This window comes from Salvelinus fontinalis, chromosome 23 (genome assembly GCF_029448725.1).
Source record: "Salvelinus fontinalis isolate EN_2023a chromosome 23, ASM2944872v1, whole genome shotgun sequence".
Taxonomy (NCBI): Eukaryota; Metazoa; Chordata; class Actinopteri; order Salmoniformes; family Salmonidae; genus Salvelinus; species Salvelinus fontinalis.
Window position 1 is genome coordinate 17,207,373 of NC_074687.1, and position 20,112 is coordinate 17,227,484.

Below are 20,112 nucleotides of genomic sequence, written 5' to 3' on the forward strand. Positions count from 1 at the left end.
GTTATTTATGAGCTGATCTGCTATCTTATCTGTATAATCAACTTGATTTAGTCAAATATGAGATATTCTGTCATTCGTTGGAGGTTATCTAGAAAGCTTAGCAACTTTGGTCATTTTACTTTTGTTTGACTGCCGTTACAAAGTTTATATGATTCGACAACGCTATAGCCTACTCGGGGTGCGTCTTGTGCGTCCTGAGCGCACCATTTCGAGATAGGCTAGGCCTACTGCTGAAATGCTCTGAATTGAGGAACATAACGCTCTGAATTTATGAACGGCCTGTTACGCAATTCAATGTTATGGCCGATCAAAGTTACTCTAACATGACTAAATATCAGTTTCACTTGCTGTGCAATCTTTACATAGTGCCGCAGACAAGACAGCAATGTAACGCAGGGACTATCTTATTTTGGGAGAACCCCAAGTGACCATACCTTGGTTTTAAAAGCTTTACATTTCAAAAATCGGAAGTGAGTTTCCCCAGAACTCTGAACAAATATTAATTATTCCCGGTAATGAACCTTGGTAGATTTGGGGGAAAATATTACTCCCTACATAAAAATAAAAAAAAGTTTTACCTTTATTTAACTAGACAAGTCAATTAAGAACAAAATCGTATTTACAATGACAGCCTACTGGGGTGTTAACTGCCTAGTTTAGGGGGAGAACAACAGATTTTTAACTTGTCGGCTTGGGGATTCGATCCAGCAACCTTTCGGTTACTGGCCCAACGCTCTAACCACTAGGCTGCCTGCCACCCCAATGAGTTGGGCTAGCCAACTTGTCTAAATATTCTAAAATAAAATATTTTTTTTTTAGAAGGACAAGTTTGAAAAGGGCGTGATCTCATTGACTCAACCAAAAACACATATCTAACTTAAGCTTTCTTAAATGATTCAGAAAACCAATCGTTTTTTCTGGTATTTATTAAAGGTTAGCTGGCTTACTCGTTGATCCTGCTTTGTAGTATACCCCTCTGGAGCACAGACAGTGGAGTATTGCAACAGTACTTAATTAATTTAGGCCTACAATGACTGCTAAATGGAAATAATACAGTCCAAGTTTGTTGTCTGGGTTCCAACACTGGTAGTATAATAACAGAGAGAGCAACACATACGCTACATGAAGATACATATTCCAGAATTAATGGATCCCAACTAATACCATAAACATAACATCATTGTGTCGCTTTCCACCGTTGCTATTTATGACTAATCGCAATGTGTATACTGCTATGGTAGTCTAATAAGGAGGCCTATAATCAATGCTTGCAGACCATGAGAAGTATTTTAGTATCTAATAAACCAGAGGGGAATAATTAGTATAAAGCCAGGGATCTAAACACAAGAGGTAGCTAACCACATACGTCAGCTGAATAAACTCAATACTGCTGTCAACACAGACAGCTGGGGTTGTGTAAGGACAGGACAAGACAGGCAGGGCAGGTGACAGTGAGACTGACTCTGCTGATGCCGTTTTGGCTTCCAGATCATGTTTCAGTCCTGCAAAAGCAGTCAGAGCTCCAGGAACAGACACACACTAGTGTTTTAACGATACAAGAATTTTAACTTTGATACAGATACCAAGTTTAGTATCACAATACTCAATACCATAACACAAAAAACATATAGAGATATATATATTAGCCAGTCACAGAATGGCACTTGATCCAGACAGAAACTCAGCTACTGTTGTGTTCAATCTTTGGGCATCTTTTGAGTTCAATATCATTACATTTAAACCTTTGTACTTTTTTGTTGTTGCCAAAAACAAAACAAGATGTCCTGCTCTTTCTTACATCTCTCAGATAAAGGACAGACACTTCAGAACAAACTTCCTTGGTGGTGGTGGTGGTGGGGGGGCGTCTTGATCCATGTAGTGAATCTGTTATTCAATAGCAGTAGACAGGGCTTAGACTGATTGGTTTTTAAGAAATGAATGACGTCATTCGAGGTTGAATGTGGCTATGGAATCTGAATTTTTGGCTTTGGAATCTAGTTGAAACCAGACGGGAGGCAAAGGCAGTCAGTGAATGATTTTTGGTGGTGAGGAAGACGAAGTGAATTAAAGTTTTTGATGACAGTCAGCTTTGAAATTAGCACATTTTGCATTATGGTTTGCATATTAATCGCAAACAGAGTACTACAAGGTAGTGAATTCAGCTGTAAGCTAGCAAGGAAAGTTAAGACTACAATTAAAGCTGGAAGCTACTGGTATCGTCTTGCATTGTAAAACTGTTGTACTACTGATTGTCTAAATGATTTTTGTACTAATCTAAAATTTGACACAGCTGATTAAAGCCCACTCGTCCAAACTTAAAGGACCCTACGAGATCGACTTTGATTGACCACATATTTACAAATACTCCAGAGAAATATGCTGGGAGTGGGGTATTTGCTTAAGATATTAGTGACCACTGTCCCATTGCATGTGCCAGGGATATACGGATGCCTCGCTTCAATCCTCGTTTAATCAAAAAGATACATTTTAAACATTTCAATGAACAGGCCTTTTGTGACCTATATTTGTCACTTTGATTGTGTTGCATCTATACCTGACCCAAAGTTGGCTCTGAACCACTTCTAAAATGTTTAATTGTATTGTAGATAAACATGCTCCCGTTAAAAAAGGTTCAGTCCAGAGCGATCTGAAGTCGTTCACAACAGAGATGCTGCCTGGGTCAAAGGTGGATTCACAGACTCGGCCCAGACTGGCAGTCTTTTAGGCAGTTGAGAAATCTGTGTGCAAAACTAGTTAATAGCTAAATAAGACTTTTACAGTTGAAGTCGAAAGTTTACATAAACTTAGTTTAAATGTATTTGGCTAAAGTGTTTCACAATTCCTGACATTTAATCCTAGTAAAAAATTCCCTGTCTTAGGTCAGTCAGGATCACCACTTTATTTTAAGAATGTGAAATGTCAGAATAATAGTAGAGAAAAAGATTTTTCAGATTTTATTTCTTTCATCACATTTCCAGTGGGTCAGAAGTTTACATACACTCTTATTAGTATTTGGTAGCATTGCTTTTAAATTGTTTAACTTGGGAAAAACGTTTCAGGTAGCCTTCCACAATAAGCTGGGTGAATTTTGGCCCATTCCTCCTGACAGAGCTGGGGTAACTGATTCAGGTTTGTAGGCCTCCTTGCTCACACACACACTTTTTCAATTCTGCCTACAATCCTTTCTATAGAATTGAGGTCAGGGCTTTGTGATGGCCACTCCAATACCTTGACTTTGTTGTCCTTAAGCCATTTTTCAACAACTTTGGAAGTATGCTTGGGGGTCATTGTCCATTTGGAAGACCCATTTGCGACCACGCTTTAACTTCCTGACTGATGTCTTTGAGATTTTGCTTCAATATATCCACCTAATTTTCCTTTCCTCATGATGCCATCTATTTTGTGAAGTGCACCAGTCCCTCCTGCAGCAAAGCACCCCCACAACATGATGCTGCCACCCACATGCTTTATGGTTGGGATGGTGTTCTTTGGCTTGCAAGCATCCCCCTTTTTCCTCCAAACATAACGGTTCTATTTCTTGTTTCATCAGACCAGAGGACATTTCTCCAAAAAGTAATCTTTGTCCCCATGTGCAGTTGCAAACCGTAGTCTGGCTTTTTTATGGCGGTTTTGGAGCTGTGGCTTCTTCCTTGCCGAGCGGCCTTTCAGGTTGTCGATATAGGACTCGTTTTACTGTGGATATAGATACTTTTGTACCCGTTTCAGCCAGCCTCTTCACAAGGTCCTTTGCTGTTGTTCTGGGATTGATTTGCACCCTTCGCACCAAAGTATGTTCCTCTCTAAGAGACAGAACGCATCTCCTTCCTGAGCGGTATGACGGCTGCTTGGTCCCATGTGGTTTATACTTGCGTTCATCTGTACAAACAATAGTATGTGGTACCTTCAGGCGTTTGGAAATTGCCCCCAAGGATGAACCAGACTTGTGGAGGTCTACCATTTGTTTTCTGAGGTCTTGGCTGATTTCTTATGATTTTCCCATGATGTCAAGCAAAGAGGCACTGAGTTTGAAGGTAGGCCTTGAAATACATCCACAGGTATACTTCCAATTGACTCAAATGATGTCAATTAGCATATCAGAAGCTTGTAAAGCCATGGCAACATTTTCTGGAATTTTCCAAGCTGTTTAAAAAGGCACAGTCAACTTAGTGTATGTAAACTTCTGACCCACTGGAATTGTGATAGAGTGAATTATAAGTGAAATAATCTGTCTAAGCAATTGTTGGAAAAATGACTTGTGTCATGCAGAAAGTAGATGTCCTTAACGACTTGCCAAAACTATAGTTTGTTAACAAGAAATGTGTGGAGTGGTTGAAAAAGGAGTTAACTTCACTAGGGTAGGGGGCAGCATTCGGAATTTTGGATGAAAAGCCCAGAAAATAGGATATGAATATAATTGGTAGATTTGGATAGAAAACACTCTAAAGTTTGAAAAACTGTTAAAATGGTGTATGTGAGTATAACAGAACTGATTTGGCAGGCGAAAACCTGAGAAATCCATCCATGTAGCAGGATTTTTTTTGTTTGTAGTTTTCTATTCAATGCCATTACAGTATCCATTAACTTAGGACTCAAATTACAGTTCCTATGCCTTCCACTAGATGTCAACAGTCTTTAGAAATTGTTTCAGGCTTGTATTCTGAAAAATGAGGGAGTAAGAGCAGTCTGAATGAGTGGACCCTGTAGTGTCACAGAGCTTTCTCATGTGCACGACAGAGAGAGTGCCTTTCTTGTTTACCTTTTATATTGACGACGTTATTGTCCGGTTAAAATATTATCGATTATTTAGGCTAAAAACAACCTGAGGATTGAATATAAACATCGTTTGACATGTTTCTATGAACTTCACGGATACAATTTGGATTTTTTGTCTGCCTGTTGTGACTGCGTTTGAGCCTGTGGATTACTGAAGAAATCGCGAACAAAACAGAGGTTTTTGGATATAAAGAGAGACTTTAACGAACAAAACAAACATTTATTGAGTAAATGAATGTCTTCTGAATGCAACCATATGAAGATCAAAGGTAAGTGATTAATTTTCTCTCTATTTCTGACTTGTGCAACTCTTCTACTTGGCTGGTTACGGTTTGTAATGATTTGTCTGCTGGGCGATGTTCTCAAATAATCGTAAGGTATGCTTTCGCCGTAAAGCCTTTTTGAAATCTGACACCGTGGTTGGATTCACAAGAAGTTAATCTTTAAACCTATGTAAAATACTTAAGTTTTCATAATTTTTTTATAATGAGTATTTCAATTTAGCTTCAACTGTGCATACATACACACATACTTCATGCTACAGTAGAAACAACACTATATACAGAAAATAAGGCACTTACTTTGATAGGAACACACACAAGTCCTAAGTTATTATTTGTAAGGAAAACAACAATGGAGCCAATGCGAGCACCAACCAGAAAATGTGCCAGTTCATGCAAGAATGAGCAAATGTCTGCATACTTGATGTGCGGAAGAAATGGGGAAGGGCTCTCCTCGAAGAGTTAAGTTTATCCGGCTCAGTAAAGCCTCAAACATAAATTGTCCGCAACACTGAAATGGGCTACTTATGTGAATGAATGAGGCGGAACAACCATCAATTCAAACTGTTAGAAAATACAACTTGTTCGAAAATAACTTGAAATTGACAAGTTGAAACATAGCCTATACATAATTAGCAGGCAGCGTGTGTTAAATGCGTAACAATCACATTTTGGAACAGATAGTCCATCCTGACATCACGTGCATTAAACAACTCACGCTGGTACGACCGTTAGAGATATATTCGGAACTCACGTATGAAAAGGTTAAACTACTTTCATATTTACTTTGAATGTGTGTCTTTTGAAGTACAGGCTACATTTGGCCTTTATATTTGCCAAATTGAATGTTATTTTTAATATAAAGTAGAATACAAAGTCTCAAAATAAGGATTTTCAGTCAACCAGATTTCATAGCTTTTGGCAATGGCTCACAACTTTTTTTGGCACTCACATCTGTCCCCCTGTTTTTCTGACAAGTCGAAAGGTTAATGAAACAATATCAAATACATTTTAGTCCATTGAGTGCGAGTACGAAATTATGCAATCTAGTAAAGATCAAACTCTGACAGGCAGTGTTTCTCATCCATATTGTTTTTGAGTAAATGTTACTGTAGATGCATTTTGAGTACGATTGTATGCAAACTTTCTGTGCAAAGCTAACTTTTTCACATTCACAGCCCTAACTCTGATTTTGTTGGACATAATAATAATAAAAACCTCACAGTGAATTGTAATTTTGTTCGTTTGGGACAGTTATGAACACTTCATAGCGTGTTCATGGACTAGTTAGCATCACTGCACAACGCGATTATGATAAATGTTCATGCCCTTCCTACTGCTTCTGAAGTGTGTTTATGTTACCAAACTAGCCAGCGGTCAATCTTACTCTGTGTGATTGTGATTCATTTCTGGTATTACTCACGTTCTTACATGAACTGCAATCACACGTTGTTCTGCTAACTGGGGCATTGCATGTGATCACATGGCATAATAAAAGTCTTAAATCCATAAACATAATTTAGGTCTTAATCCATAAGAAACTTTCACCGGTCATGCTAAGTTTGTTTTAGGACTGACCCTAATTAATCGACTTGTTGGCTGACCAATAATAAATATATATATTTTTTCTTTTTAAAATCGAGCAGTGGCAAATATTAGGGCTGTCGCCGACTAAAGAAAATCTTTGTCGACAGAGTATTCTTTTGACCAATAGAATGGTCAAGTTTTATAATGTGTACAAACTTTTTGGTTTTATATATAGACACATCCTGTTTTTTAATCAAATCAACTATACGCAGTGACGAAAATAATTAGATAATGTTTGATGAAATAATACATGCAGTGATAAAAAGAAGGAGATAATGCTTGATGAAATAAGACATACAAATGGCTAGAGGGGGTCCGACCGCAATTGATTAGATTGAGCCGGGCTCAGACTTGCTGCACTGTGTTAAAATAAATGACAGCGAGTGACTATGTGACTAGGACCCGTTGTCTCACTCACTCCTCCCTGCTGCAGCTACCACTGCAGAACATCAGTGTTTATCATGCTGTCCGCGTTACTGAAGCTGCAACATAATTACAGCCATTTCTGACTGAAAAGTTCTGTTACCAAAAACCGTAATTTGTTTACGAAAAACATTCCCTATTCCCTCAACCCTTGCTCTCTTTACGTGACATGTATGCATCGCATACACGAAACAATAGGGCCTGCCCTATAGCCCATATCATAATCTAATCAATAAATTGGTTAAAACAAACTCCGAACACAGTAACATGCTGGCCAAACCGGACGCGCGCATGTTGATTTTGTACCCCCACACCAGACACGATCAGGACACGCAGGATGAAATATCAAAAACTCTGAACCAATTATATTATTTTGGGGACAGGTCGAAAAGCATTAAACATTTGTGGCAATTTAGCTAGCTAGCTTACTTGTCCTGGGATATAAACATTGGGTTGTTATTTTACCTGAAATGCACAATGTCCTCTACTCCGAAAATTTATTATTTTTAATTTAACTAGGCAAGTCAATTAAGAACAAATTCAAATTTACAATGACGGCTTACCCCGGTCAAACCCGGACGACGCTGGACCAATTGTGCGCCGCCCTATGGGACTCCCAATCACGGCCAGATGTGATGTAGCCTGTATTCGAACCAGGGACTGCAGTGATGCACTGAGAGGCAGTGCCTTAGACAGCTGCACCACTCGGGAGCCCAATTAATCCACAGATTAAACGGTAAACCGAATTCCTTTCTCGTCATCTCTCTTCCTCAGGCTTTTTTTTTTTAACTTCTTTGGACTTTACATGGCAGTTGGCAACTAACTTTACGGTGGATTACTACAACCGACTGGAGTGTGGACGTCAGTTCATCTTTCAATCACCCACGCGGGTATATTCTCCGAAACACCAATGAGGAGCTGGCCTGTGGGTATATGACCTTAAAAACCAATGAGGTATTGGGAGAAGCCGGACTTGCAGCGCATTGAGCGTCACAAATAGAACACATTTCTACTTTAGCAGACGCTCGCTAAGGTGTGCGAGCAGTGTGGGTGCAATGATTGAATAACATGTGTACATTTATTTTGCAACGCTCGCATACGCAACGCAAGTGGTGTGGTCAGCATGTAAAAGTATTCAGACCACTTGACTTTTTCCACATTTAGTTTCCGTTACAGCCTTATTCTAAAATTGATTAAATTGTGTTTTTTCCTCAATCTACACACAATACCCCATTCTACAAATATACACATTAACATGTATGCTTGATGTGTCAATTATGTAAGACATTTTGTTTCTCATTGTGTGTGCAAATGTCACATCTATTACACTGGAACAGCCCAGAGGTCATCTTCAGGTAACATTTTGTTCTTATGCCTTGATTGGTTTTCACCAGCACCGTTATCCTCAGTGTAGGTAGGCTATGTGACATGTCCTTTACAAAACACTAACTGTCACCTGTATCAGTCAAGGTGAACTAGAAGAAACACCACAACAGTCCAAACTAACATTACAATTCGCTGTGAGAGGTTTTTATCAGTGTCCAACATCAGAGTTAGGGCTGTGAAAATGAAAAAAATGTAAACAAGGAGAATTATTGGCAAGGGACGAGAGCAGTGGGTACTTGCAGGGGTTGCAACCAAAGATGCTAACGTGATGAAACCTTAGGCCTGTGTGTTTTGGGGATCCAACTAAACAGAAAAGTATGTCAGCAATATGACTCAATATACTTTGCATTTCAGGGCTAAAAAAGATCTGACCACGGTCAGCATTACAACGACGAAAGGGAAAACGATGGAAGGCATGATGTCAATTATCCTAGTACAATAGAGACCCAAATTTAGAAGGCAGAAAGCAGTCATTAGTTATCCATCTCCAAACACTAACGCCTAGATCACACTGACAGCGTCATTGGGTAAAATGGAAACAGCATTCACCTTTTGCTACCATTTCTGTCAAGCTGTCTACGCATACAGTTTGATGCACACGTTCGATAAAACTAACATATGCACCACACAGAACGCACTGCAACGCAATGCTGCAAGGCAAACGCAGCGTTCCATTGGAAACAAATGTACTTCTGGTGTACCAAAACGCATTGACAAAGGCGTAACACCCTGATTGAGTGCGCAGCCTAGCAGTGTGTGTAATGAGGGGTTAACACGGAGTAAGCATTCATTAATTGCTGCTGCCTGCGCTGATGAACTCTCTGACAGTGGAGCTGCCTGGGCAGTATAGGCGTGTCACTGACACAGCCACTCAACATCATCTTACTGACATCTGCTACAGCACGCTCTGTCAGGTACTGAAAAAACTAGGTCTATACTAGAGGTCGACCGATTATGATTTTTCAACGCCAATACCGATTATTGGAGGACCAAAAAAAGACGATACCGAGTAACCGGACGATTTTTAAAAATGTATTTGTAATAATGACAATTACAACAATACTGAATGAACACTTATTTTAACTTAATATTACATCAATAAAATCTATTTAGCCTCAAATAAATAATGAAACATGTTCAATTTGGTTTAAATAATGCAAAAACACAGTGTTGGAGAAGAAAGTAAAAGTGGAATATGTGCCATGTAAAAAAGCTAACGTTTAAGTTCCTTGCTCAGAACATGAGAACATATGAAAGCTGGTGGTTCCTTTTAACATGAGTCTTCAATATTCCCAGGTAAGAAGTTTTAGGTTGTAGTTATTATAGGACTATTTCTCTCTATACGATTTGTATTTCATATACCTTTGACTATTGGATGTTCTTATAGGCACTTTAGTATTGCCAGTGTAACAGTATAGCTTCCATCCCTCTCCACGCCGCTACCTGGGCTCGAACCAGGAACACATCGACAACAGCCACCCTCGAAGCAGCGTTATCCATCGCTCCACAAAATAGTGATTATTTTGTGAATGCACTTGTTAAATCACCTGTTTGGCAAAGTAGGCTATGATTCAATGATAAATTAACAGGCACCGCATCGATTGTATGCAACGCAGGACAAGCTAGATAAACTAGTAATATCATCAACCATGTGTAGTTAACTAGTGATTATGTTAAAATTGAATGTTTTTTATAAGATACGTTTAATGCTAGCTAGCACCTTACCGTGGCTCCTTGCTGCACTCGCATAACAGGTAGTCAGCCTGCCAGGTAGTCAGCCTGCCACGCAGTCTCCTCGTGGAGTGCAATGTAATCGGCCATGATCGGTGTCCAAAAATGCCGATTACCGATTGTTATGAAAACTTGAAAATCGGCCCTAATTAAATCGGCCATTCCGATTACTCGGTCGACCTCTATTGTACATGTACCTATGTGTCTGTGTTAGGGGTGTGAACGTTTAAAACAAAATTGGGATCCTTAACTTCTGTAGGGTATGTGGGACGGTAGCGTTCCACCTCGTCAACAGCCAGTGAAACTGCAGGGCGCCAAATTCAAAACAACAGAAATCCCATAATTTAAATTCCTCAAACATACAAGTATTTTACACCATTTTAAAGATGTACTTGTTGTAAATCCAGCCAAAGTGTCCAATTTCAATAAGGTTTTACGACGAAAGCACACCAAATGATTATGTTAGGTTAGAGCCAAGTCACAGAAAAACTGCCATTTTTCCAGCCAAAGAGAGGAGTAACAAAAAGCACAAAGAGATTAAATGAATCACTAACCTTTGATGATCTTCATCAGATGACACTCATATGACTTCATGTTACACAATACATGTATGTTTTGTTCGGTAAAGTTAATATTTATATCCAAAAATCGGAGTTTAGGCGGGACGCTACTGTCTCACTTGGCAAAAAGCCGAAGAAAATGCAGAGCACCAAATTCAAATTAATTACTATGAAAATTACTATAAAAATCTAACTTTCATTAAATCACACATGAACGATACCAAATTAAAGCTACACTGGTTGTGAATCCAGCCAACATGTCAGAATTCAAATAGGCTTTTCGGCGAAAGCAAACGATGCTATTATCTGAGGATAGCAAAACAGTAAACAAAGACAGAGAAGCATATTTCAAACCTGCAGGCGCGACACAAAACGCAGAAATAAAAAATATAATTCGTGCCTTACCTTTGACGAGCTTCTGTTGATGGCACTCCAATATGTCCCATAAACATCACAAATGGTCCTTTTGTTCAATTAATTCCGTCGATATACATCCAAAATGTCCATTTATTTGGCGCGTTTGATCCAGAAAAACACCGGTTCCAACTTGCTCAAACGTGACGGCTGCCTTCGACACTGTGAACCATCAGATCCTCCTCTCCACCCTCTCCGAGTTGGGCATCTCCGGCGCGGCCCACGCTTGGATTGCGTCCTACCTGACAGGTCGCTCCTACCAGGTGGCGTGGCGAGAATCTGTCTCCTCACCACGCGCTCTCACCACTGGTGTCCCCCAGGGCTCTGTTCTAGGCCCTCTCCTATTCTCGCTATACACCAAGTCACTTGGCTCTGTCATAACCTCACATGGTCTCTCCTATCATTGCTATGCAGACGACACACAATTAATCTTCTCCTTTCCCCCTTCTGATGACCAGGTGGCGAATCGCATCTCTGCATGTCTGGCAGACATATCAGTGTGGATGACGGATCACCACCTCAAGCTGAACCTCGGCAAGACGGAGCTGCTCTTCCTCCCGGGGAAGGACTGCCCGTTCCATGATCTCGCCATCACGGTTGACAACTCCATTGTGTCCTCCTCCCAGAGCGCTAAGAACCTTGGCGTGATCCTGGACAACACCCTGTCGTTCTCAACTAACATCAAGGCGGTGGCCCGTTCCTGTAGGTTCATGCTCTACAACATCCGCAGAGTACGACCCTGCCTCACACAGGAAGCGGCGCAGGTCCTAATCCAGGCACTTGTCATCTCCCGTCTGGATTACTGCAACTCGCTGTTGGCTGGGCTCCCTGCCTGTGCCATTAAACCCCTACAACTCATCCAGAACGCCGCAGCCCGTCTGGTGTTCAACCTTCCCAAGTTCTCTCACGTCACCCCGCTCCTCCGCTCTCTCCACTGGCTTCCAGTTGAAGCTCGCATCCGCTACAAGACCATGGTGCTTGCCTACGGAGCTGTGAGGGGAACGGCACCTCAGTACCTCCAGGCTCTGATCAGGCCCTACACCCAAACAAGGGCACTGCGTTCATCCACCTCTGGCCTGCTCGCCTCCCTACCACTGAGGAAGTACAGTTCCCGCTCAGCCCAGTCAAAACTGTTCGCTGCTCTGGCCCCCCAATGGTGGAACAAACTCCCTCACGACGCCAGGACAGCGGAGTCAATCACCACCTTCCGGAGACACCTGAAACCCCACCTCTTTAAGGAATACCTAGGATAGGATAAAGCAATCCTCCTGACCCCCCCCCCCCTTAAAAGATCTTGATGCACTATTGTAAAGTGGATGTTCCACTGGATGTCATAAGGTGAATGCACCAATTTGTAAGTCGCTCTGGATAAGAGCGTCTGCTAAATGACTTAAATGTAATGTAAATGTGACTACAAAATATCTCAAAGGTTACCTGTAAACTTTGCCAAAACATTTCAAACTACTTTTGTAATACAACTTTAGGTATTTTTTAATGTTAATAATCGATAAAATTGAAGACGGGATGATCTGTGTTCAATACAGGATTAAAACCAACTGTAGCTAGCTTTCTGGTCTCGCGCCTCTATCAAACAGGACACTTCAAGTGACCCTCCTTCAAGATGGCCATACTTCTTCATTACACAAAAGGAATAACCTCAACCAATTTCTAAAGACTGTTGACATCCAGTGGAAGTGGTAGGAACTGCAAGCAGGTCCCTTAGAAATCTGGTTGCCCAATGAAACCTCATTGAAAAGAGAGTGACCTCAACAACAACAAAAAAATCGGAATGTTTGTCCTCGGGGTTTCGCCTGCTAAATAAGTTATGTTATACTCACAGACATGATTCAAACTGTTTTAGAAACTTCAGAGTGTTTTCTATCCAAATCTACTAATAATATGCATATCTTATCTTCTGGGGATGAGTAGCTGGCAGTTTAATTTGGACATGCTTTTCATCCAAAATTCTGAATGCTGCCCCCTAACCTAGAGAAGTTAACATTAAGAAAAATACCCAAATGAAAAACAATATTTTGGGGTGGTTTGTCCCCACAAAATTAAAATCACAGTGCAGATGGCTCACCTGCTCTTTCTCTTCGCTAATTAGTGTGTGTATGTTCAGTCTTCGGTCTGTTGCGTGTAAAATATCCTAGCCTATTCATTGATGATAGGCCCTGCTTGACTGAAGTTGCAATGTAAGCCAAGAAACTGCAAATTACAGCATTCCTGGTGGCCGAACCCTCTCTCTCTCTCCGTCACCTGCTAGCTCGCTATGAAAGATGTGAGTGTTTGTGTTCTCTAAAGTACAGCAACTAAGTCTCCTCTGTTCCAAAAATACTGAATCTTAGAAGACGATTGCTAGCAGAAGATGTGTTTTCTTTCAACTAAATGTCTTGGTAAGTCACGGTATTTAACTAATTTTAAAAGTACTTTTTTAGGATAGAGTGGTCTGCTCTGCACGCAGGTAGCAAGTGCAAGCAGGTCTAGATTATTTGATGGAAAATTCTGTCCGCCTAGCGATGGACGTTAGTCCCGCTTCAGAAGCGGCATTCCTTTACAAACAAGTAAAATGCCCATTCAGTGGCGCTTCAAAACTATCTCCAGACAAGGTTTCATGTCGGCATTTAAAAATAAGTACCGGTAGTTTACCCTTATGAACAAATATACCCTTGAAAGCGCCTCAGCTACGGCATATGACTGCCCGGCCATAGCGGTTGTACATACTTAATAGGACCATTATTCTGCTTTGAAGTGGATTTTTTTTTAACAGAAAACCGATTTTAAAACATTGTAGTTTAAACATCAAGCAAAATGGTCCATTTGTTAAATCCCTAGTCTGTGTGTTTTAAAATGCAGAGTCACTGCAGTTTGAGGTATACAAAATGTCACTTCCAGCTGAGCACTGCCCTGTCTAGTGTCTAAGGAGTAGCATAGAGCTCTCTGACAGTGAGAGCGCACACATGGTTGTGTCTGCCATCTCACATACACACACTGTCTGGCATCCCACTCACCCACACACAGTGCTGCCGTGGCGACCTGGATTCACCCAATCCAAACAATTCCTAACCACCACCAGGCACTCAGCCGGCTGCATCACTCCACTAGGAAGAACTCCCCCCGCAGGCTAGAATGCAAGGTCATGTCCAGGACACTGTGTTTTAAGGCCAATGCTGACTAAACATTTAAATGGTCTAAATGTCATTCAGCACATCAGATACAACATTATGGAAGGAATGTTAAAAGCAGCATGCTGAAGGTAAAAAGAGACAACATGGGACAATCTCTTTAGTGATGTGTCGATCAGCTGGCCTACTAGTGTAGGAGATACTGTCACTTTTATACTCCAATATCAATCAATCGATCAAAAACATATACTAAAGGCACTGATTTGGGACTCACCCATCATCGTCTCCTTCCACGGCTTTGAAGAGTCCGGCAGAGGAGGTTAAGGCACTGACGGCCGTGGCGGCGGCTGCATTACTTTCAGCCCCCAGGCTTGTGCCTGCCGCAGTGCCACCCTCCCCAGCCAGCTTGGCCATGGTCTGGGCCAGCAGGGCAGACTGGTCCTGGAAGAGAAGGCGCTGGGCATCCTCCAGCTGGGTGGTGGTGAAGGAGGGCAGGCTGGCGTACAGGGCACTGGCTTGGGAAGCCACAGCCTGGGTGTGGGCCTGGGCACTGTTGAAGTCCTGGGGCATGCTGACCCCGGGTGGCTGCGCCTGGGGGTGAGACTGGGCCAGGCCACTGCCGTTCTGGGGGTCACTCTGGGGGTTAGGAGGAAGCACATTGGAGACTAGACAGCCCTGGTTAGGGGGGGCAGTGTTGGACAGCTGGGTGGCAAGTCCTTGGGCTTTGCTTGGGAATGACTGCTGTTGTTGATGATGTTGGTGGTCCAGGGGAAGAGAGTGTCCTTGTGGCTGCTGCCCAAACCCAGTCACTCCTCCTGGGCCCATCTGAGGCATTAACCCCCCTCCTACAGCAGAGGCCTGGATTGAGGTCTGTTGGGGCTGCTGTTGGATGAGACCCTGGGGTTGGAGCTGGGGTATGGAGCCAACCACCTTCTGCTGCGAGACTCCCATCATCTGCCCGGATCCAGGCAGGGCCTGTGGGACAGCAGGTTGGGCTAGGCCTGCCTTGGGCTGCGGGTAGTCTGGAGGCATGCCCCCTCCCTGGCTCAGCCTGTGCACCGGGGCTACCTGGGGAGTCGCAGAAGGCTGCTGTGTAAGAGCATAGCCCATCTGCTTCTGGAGCACCCCCACTAGGCTCTGAGCTGAGCCAGGAGCCGGGTTGGAGGCTGCCTGGGCGTAGGTGAGCGGCTGCTGGTGAATAGGAGTGGTAGGGTGGCCTATGGTGGTCTGGAGGCCCGCCATGTTGATGGGGGCAGGCTGGTGAACGCTGGCAGGGACTGAGGGAGCCACAGTGGTCAGCAGGTGAGACTGGGGGTGGGACACCACCATGGGGAAACCTGGGCGGGAGGTCTGGAAGGACGGAGGGGGGTTGGAGTAGTCCTGGTAGTGAGGGTGGGGCTGGAGTAATGGGGGGCCTCCAGCATCTCCACTTCCCACACTCTCTGTGTAGTGACTCAGTGTGCTGACTGTGCTGCTCACTGAACCCCCACCGGTGCTCTCCCTCTCCGACCCCCCTTTCACACTCTCAGGCCCACACGGCTGCATGCTCTCCACAACCCGGCCACTAGGGGCAGTAGCCTCAGAGGACAAGGGGGCAGGGGCCAAAGCTGGGGTCTCCTTGTCATAGTACTCAGCACATGTCCATCTTCCCTTTTTAAATGGCTCTGAGCTGGAGTCAAGCTTGACCACTCTGAAACGGGAGCTAGTGGTGGCAGGAGCTGGGGTTGGGGGGGGCTGGGAGGAGGGGACTGAGGCTAGAGCCATGCCCGAGGAGCTCATCCCTGGCTGAGGTATGGCAGCTCCTCCACCCTGTGTGCCACTGGAGGGCCCCAACACCACAGAGCCACTGGGAGCAGCAGAAGTCATACTGATGCTCGAGTTCACAGTTCCAGAGCTTTGGTGTTGGATCAGATTGACATTGGGGTTGCCAAAGTTACTCCCCATCAAACCTCCAACCCCCCCACCACAACTCATCACACTAGGGGGGAAGCCACCACCACTGCTGCTTGCACTGGTGCTAACACCTCCCATCACAGATACATTGGAAGAGCTGTACATATTCACATTACAAACATTGCTGGTCAGGGGATTAGCTATGCTAACGGAAGCTACTGCAGCAGAGCTGTGCATTCCAGGGAGAGAGACAGCTGCTACAGGCTGAGTAGCAACACTGGCAGAACCCACTGAAACATTCTCCAGATGTACCTCCATGGTAGAAGGCATCTTTAGGGCACCCCCAGCCCCTCCAGAGGTGGGGGTAAAGTGGGGGTCAGAGGAATGAGGTTGAGCCAGGGCCTGCTGAGGATGATTATGTTGCCTCTGGTGATGGTAGTGGTGCACATTTCCGTTCACCATCCGTGCTGCTCCGTGCTGGGGTCCCTGGGGCAAGGAGTGGGGGGGCTGGTTGGGGGAGATGGCCCCGGGGGTGTCCGCCTCATGAAAGTTATTCAGCGTCTCCTCCGAGGAGCTCCTTGCACCCCCAGCCATGTCATTGGCCCTGGAGAGGGAGACATCCAGAATCTCTGAAGAGGACAGATCCTCTGTATGAGACTCATCCAGATCATCATAGCTCTCCGTGTCCTCCGCAATGCTGTTGTTGGTGCTCACAGAGATCTGTGCTGGAGTCACGCTGGTGATCTGGAAGCCGCTCTTCTTCTTCATCATCATCTGAGACCCAGAGGAGAGAGCCTGGGGCTGTGGCTGGGAGTGCAGGTTAAGGCTGTGGGGAGGGTGCTGAGGCCCAGGGGAGGATGATCCAACAGGAGGTTGAGACTGCATCAAGAGGGGGGATTGGTAGTCTTCAGTGGGAACGTGGCATTTGCTAACAGCTGAAATAGTCGGTGTTGACATCGTGGGAACAGTCCCGGCGCCGGTGTTAATGTTGCTAACATTACCCCTTCTTGGAAAATTCGCCGGGTGCGCCATCTTTCTGACGCTGCCAGAGTCTCCTGCAGAATGAGGATGGTGCATATTGAAAGATTCCAGGGGATAACGTTACACTTCGTTAGGGCCGCCGTTTTGACAAAGACTGATATTTAACAATAACTTAATATCAACCGACAAAAAATAAATCTGTTTTAAAGACAAGGTTCAAACATTTAGCTTTTTGGGATATCTAAAACGTCTCCCCTCGTGACGGAGAATGCTCGCGTTTGACAATCAGTTGACGAGCCGAAATGCTAACAAGCTAACTAGCTTGTTAGCTAGTCTAACGTAAGCGTATGGACTTGCTAGCCAGTTACAGACGCGTATGTTCTCACATACAAGCCAGCATTTCGTCGTTGTACTATATTATCTCAATGGGTAAAATAAATTGTTATAACACAAACTGAGTAAACAGCAAGCATCCAAAGCGAGAGCTGATACAGAAGTGCAACGTTAGCTCCATCACTATCCACACACTGTGGTGAGTTGCATTATTGAATTTCTCAGAAGCAAAAAATGAAAACAAGCAATCCTTTACCGATATAAGGTTGTCCTTGGGAGAATATATCCACTTAATTCTCTCGCAAAACGGGTTAATCCATTCTGAAAAGTCTTTGTTATAGCTAACGTTAGCTAGTCCACTGTTTGCTGTATCACTCCCTCTTCCAAAAGCTATTCACAGCCAGTCCGCCTTCTTGTTCTTGCACTGTGGCTCGAACCGTTGAAGTGTGACGAGACTGATGGGAGGAGGGTTTCCACTAGTTACCCCAGCCACAGAGTGAAATTGGCTATATCGTAAAAATTCGTGAAAACAAAAATGCTTTTTGTGCTTGATTTAAGGTTAGGGTTAGGCATAATATTAGGAGTGTAGTTACGGTTGAGGTTATGTTTAAAATATGAAGAGAATTGTCAGAAATGGGCGGTGTTTATGAATGTGTGGCTGTGGTAACTAGTGACGTCGGGGAGGAGAGAACTTGCTAACATGGCGACCGCGCATGCTCTATTGATGCCCAGACTAGTCAGACAAAAAGCAGTCTGGAGAGAAGAGGCTGAGAGAACAACAGGGGAGAGGCAGGCAACGGACAAAAAATAGTTTCAGTAGGCCTAGATCATGTTCCGGAAAATACCAAGCGACAGAGACGGTGGGACAAAACGACTCTTACAGAATATTCCCATTCCTTTACCATTGTGCAACCCAACTGGATAAAATCATATATGCTTGCAGCTTGTCATGATTTTAAATAGGCTTGTGAGAGATGGATAGGGAAATGTGTTATGGGTGTCATAATGCCAATCACATTATTTTCATGAACAGTAGACAAGAGTATCAACATGGTGCGATATATCACACAAAAAAATGTATATTCCATCAGCCATATTGTTATGTAGTTTTCCTGGACCTCAGAGTTTTGTTTTACCTTTAACTTCTAACAAAAACAACAAAAGGAAATGTTTTGGTCTGAACAAAACTTTAACAACACAAACAACAAGATCAGTTGTGTGTTTTTACTGTGAAACAAAAGGCATGCAGACAGAAGGTTCTGCAGACAGAATGTAGCCGGCCAGACGTGTTCACTGCACTGACGATTATTCTACATGCATGTATTGTGAGAGTGTGTGTTTATTGTGGTGGGTACTCCAGGTCAGCAACCCCTCCCGTTGCCAGGAAGTCTGTTCTGGATGTGTGTGTGTACCTCCAACTCCCTGTATTCTGGTGCCTTCTGTTTTATCACTGTTGGCTGCCATCGAGACCAGACCCACCTGTTGTTGTGAATGTCTTAGTGAATAACAGCAGATAGTCTGGTACCATCTGAATGTGCTTTGTTTGGCTAACTTCTCTGACTATCGTTGTCATGACTCTTCCTATTCTCTCTTCTCCTCTCTATTATTTCCTCTACTTTCCTCTCACCTCCTCCTCTCTCTTCTCCTCTCTTCCTATTCTCTCTTCTCCTCTCTACTATTTCCTCTACTTTCCTCTCACCTCCTCCCATCCCTGACTCATTTGCTCAGTCACAGCCACCAGCTAGTTAATTAAAACACCAGGAGGCCCTCAGGACTCTTACACTCAGGACTGTTACACTCAGGTGGGACGCTGTATGGAGCGTATGAGAGGAGTTAGGGAGAGAGAGAGATGTGTGTTTGTGGAGAGGACAGAGGAAGATTAAGTAAGTGAATGAAGTAGAAAGAATCAGAGAGAGGGGCTATGGGGGAGAGACGATTGAATTGAGAGAGAGCGAATGAGAGCATGTGCCCATTGTGGGTGACTGGCAGGCAGACAGGCAGCGGCAGGCTGTGACCAGACCGTGCAGGCAGACAGATTGTGCTCATCCATACAAATGACGGAGGGAGAGAGAGCCAGCGAGAGGCGAGCGCAATGTAAGCGTCTGGTACAGTCAGCAGCTTTAAATCACTCTGGCACTCCACAACAAAACACACTGAGCACTATTGTCCTGCCCTAACAATAATGCTCAATTTATACACCCGGCACGGCTGTCATTTTGTAAACACTAATTTCTTTTATGGGAATGACAAAAAATATCTTTCCCTCCTCGTCTTCAGTTTTTACGTCCGGCGGCGCTCGTCACTTCCTCTTGAACTCTCAATGAGGGAGAGCTCGGTTAGTTGTTTTGGAAAGTTTGTAGTTTTGGAACGTTTTGAAAGTCTGTTGAAAAAGTTTGGTTACTAGCTATCTACGTTTTGAATTTGGATCCCACTCTGCAGTTGGCATCAGTTGCTGGGACCGCTACTGTCTGTCCAGTGATCCTGCCGACCAAGGCCAGGTCTGAGGAGCTGTTTGTTGTAACAGATAACCTAGCTGCTAGCTAGCAGCCTATCAAGCTAGCAGGGCTTTCTTTGTGGCAAGGACCACAGATTATCCCGAGCTTGTGGCTGTCTAGATCCCTGTAT

The 20,112-nt window shown here is 43.7% G+C and overlaps 1 protein-coding gene across 3 annotated transcripts in view; it reads right to left on the reverse strand.

The window, feature by feature from the left end:
• The window catches only part of LOC129820941 (TSC22 domain family protein 1-like), a 66,869-nt gene extending 48,758 nt beyond the window's left edge, over positions 1-18,111 (reverse strand). Inside the window, exon 1 of one of the 3 annotated variants that reach the window (XR_008754256.1) lies at positions 14,555-18,110. Coding sequence is in view for 2 of the 3 variants with exons in the window: in XM_055878077.1 (XP_055734052.1) it covers positions 14,555-17,250 (2,696 nt within the window). In the remaining variant the exon portion in view is untranslated. Of the gene's footprint in view, positions 1-14,554 lie in introns of all 3 variants that reach the window. The other 2 variants (XM_055878077.1, XM_055878078.1) reach the window with 2 other exon arrangements.
• Between the last annotated feature and the right edge of the window lie 2,001 nt (positions 18,112-20,112).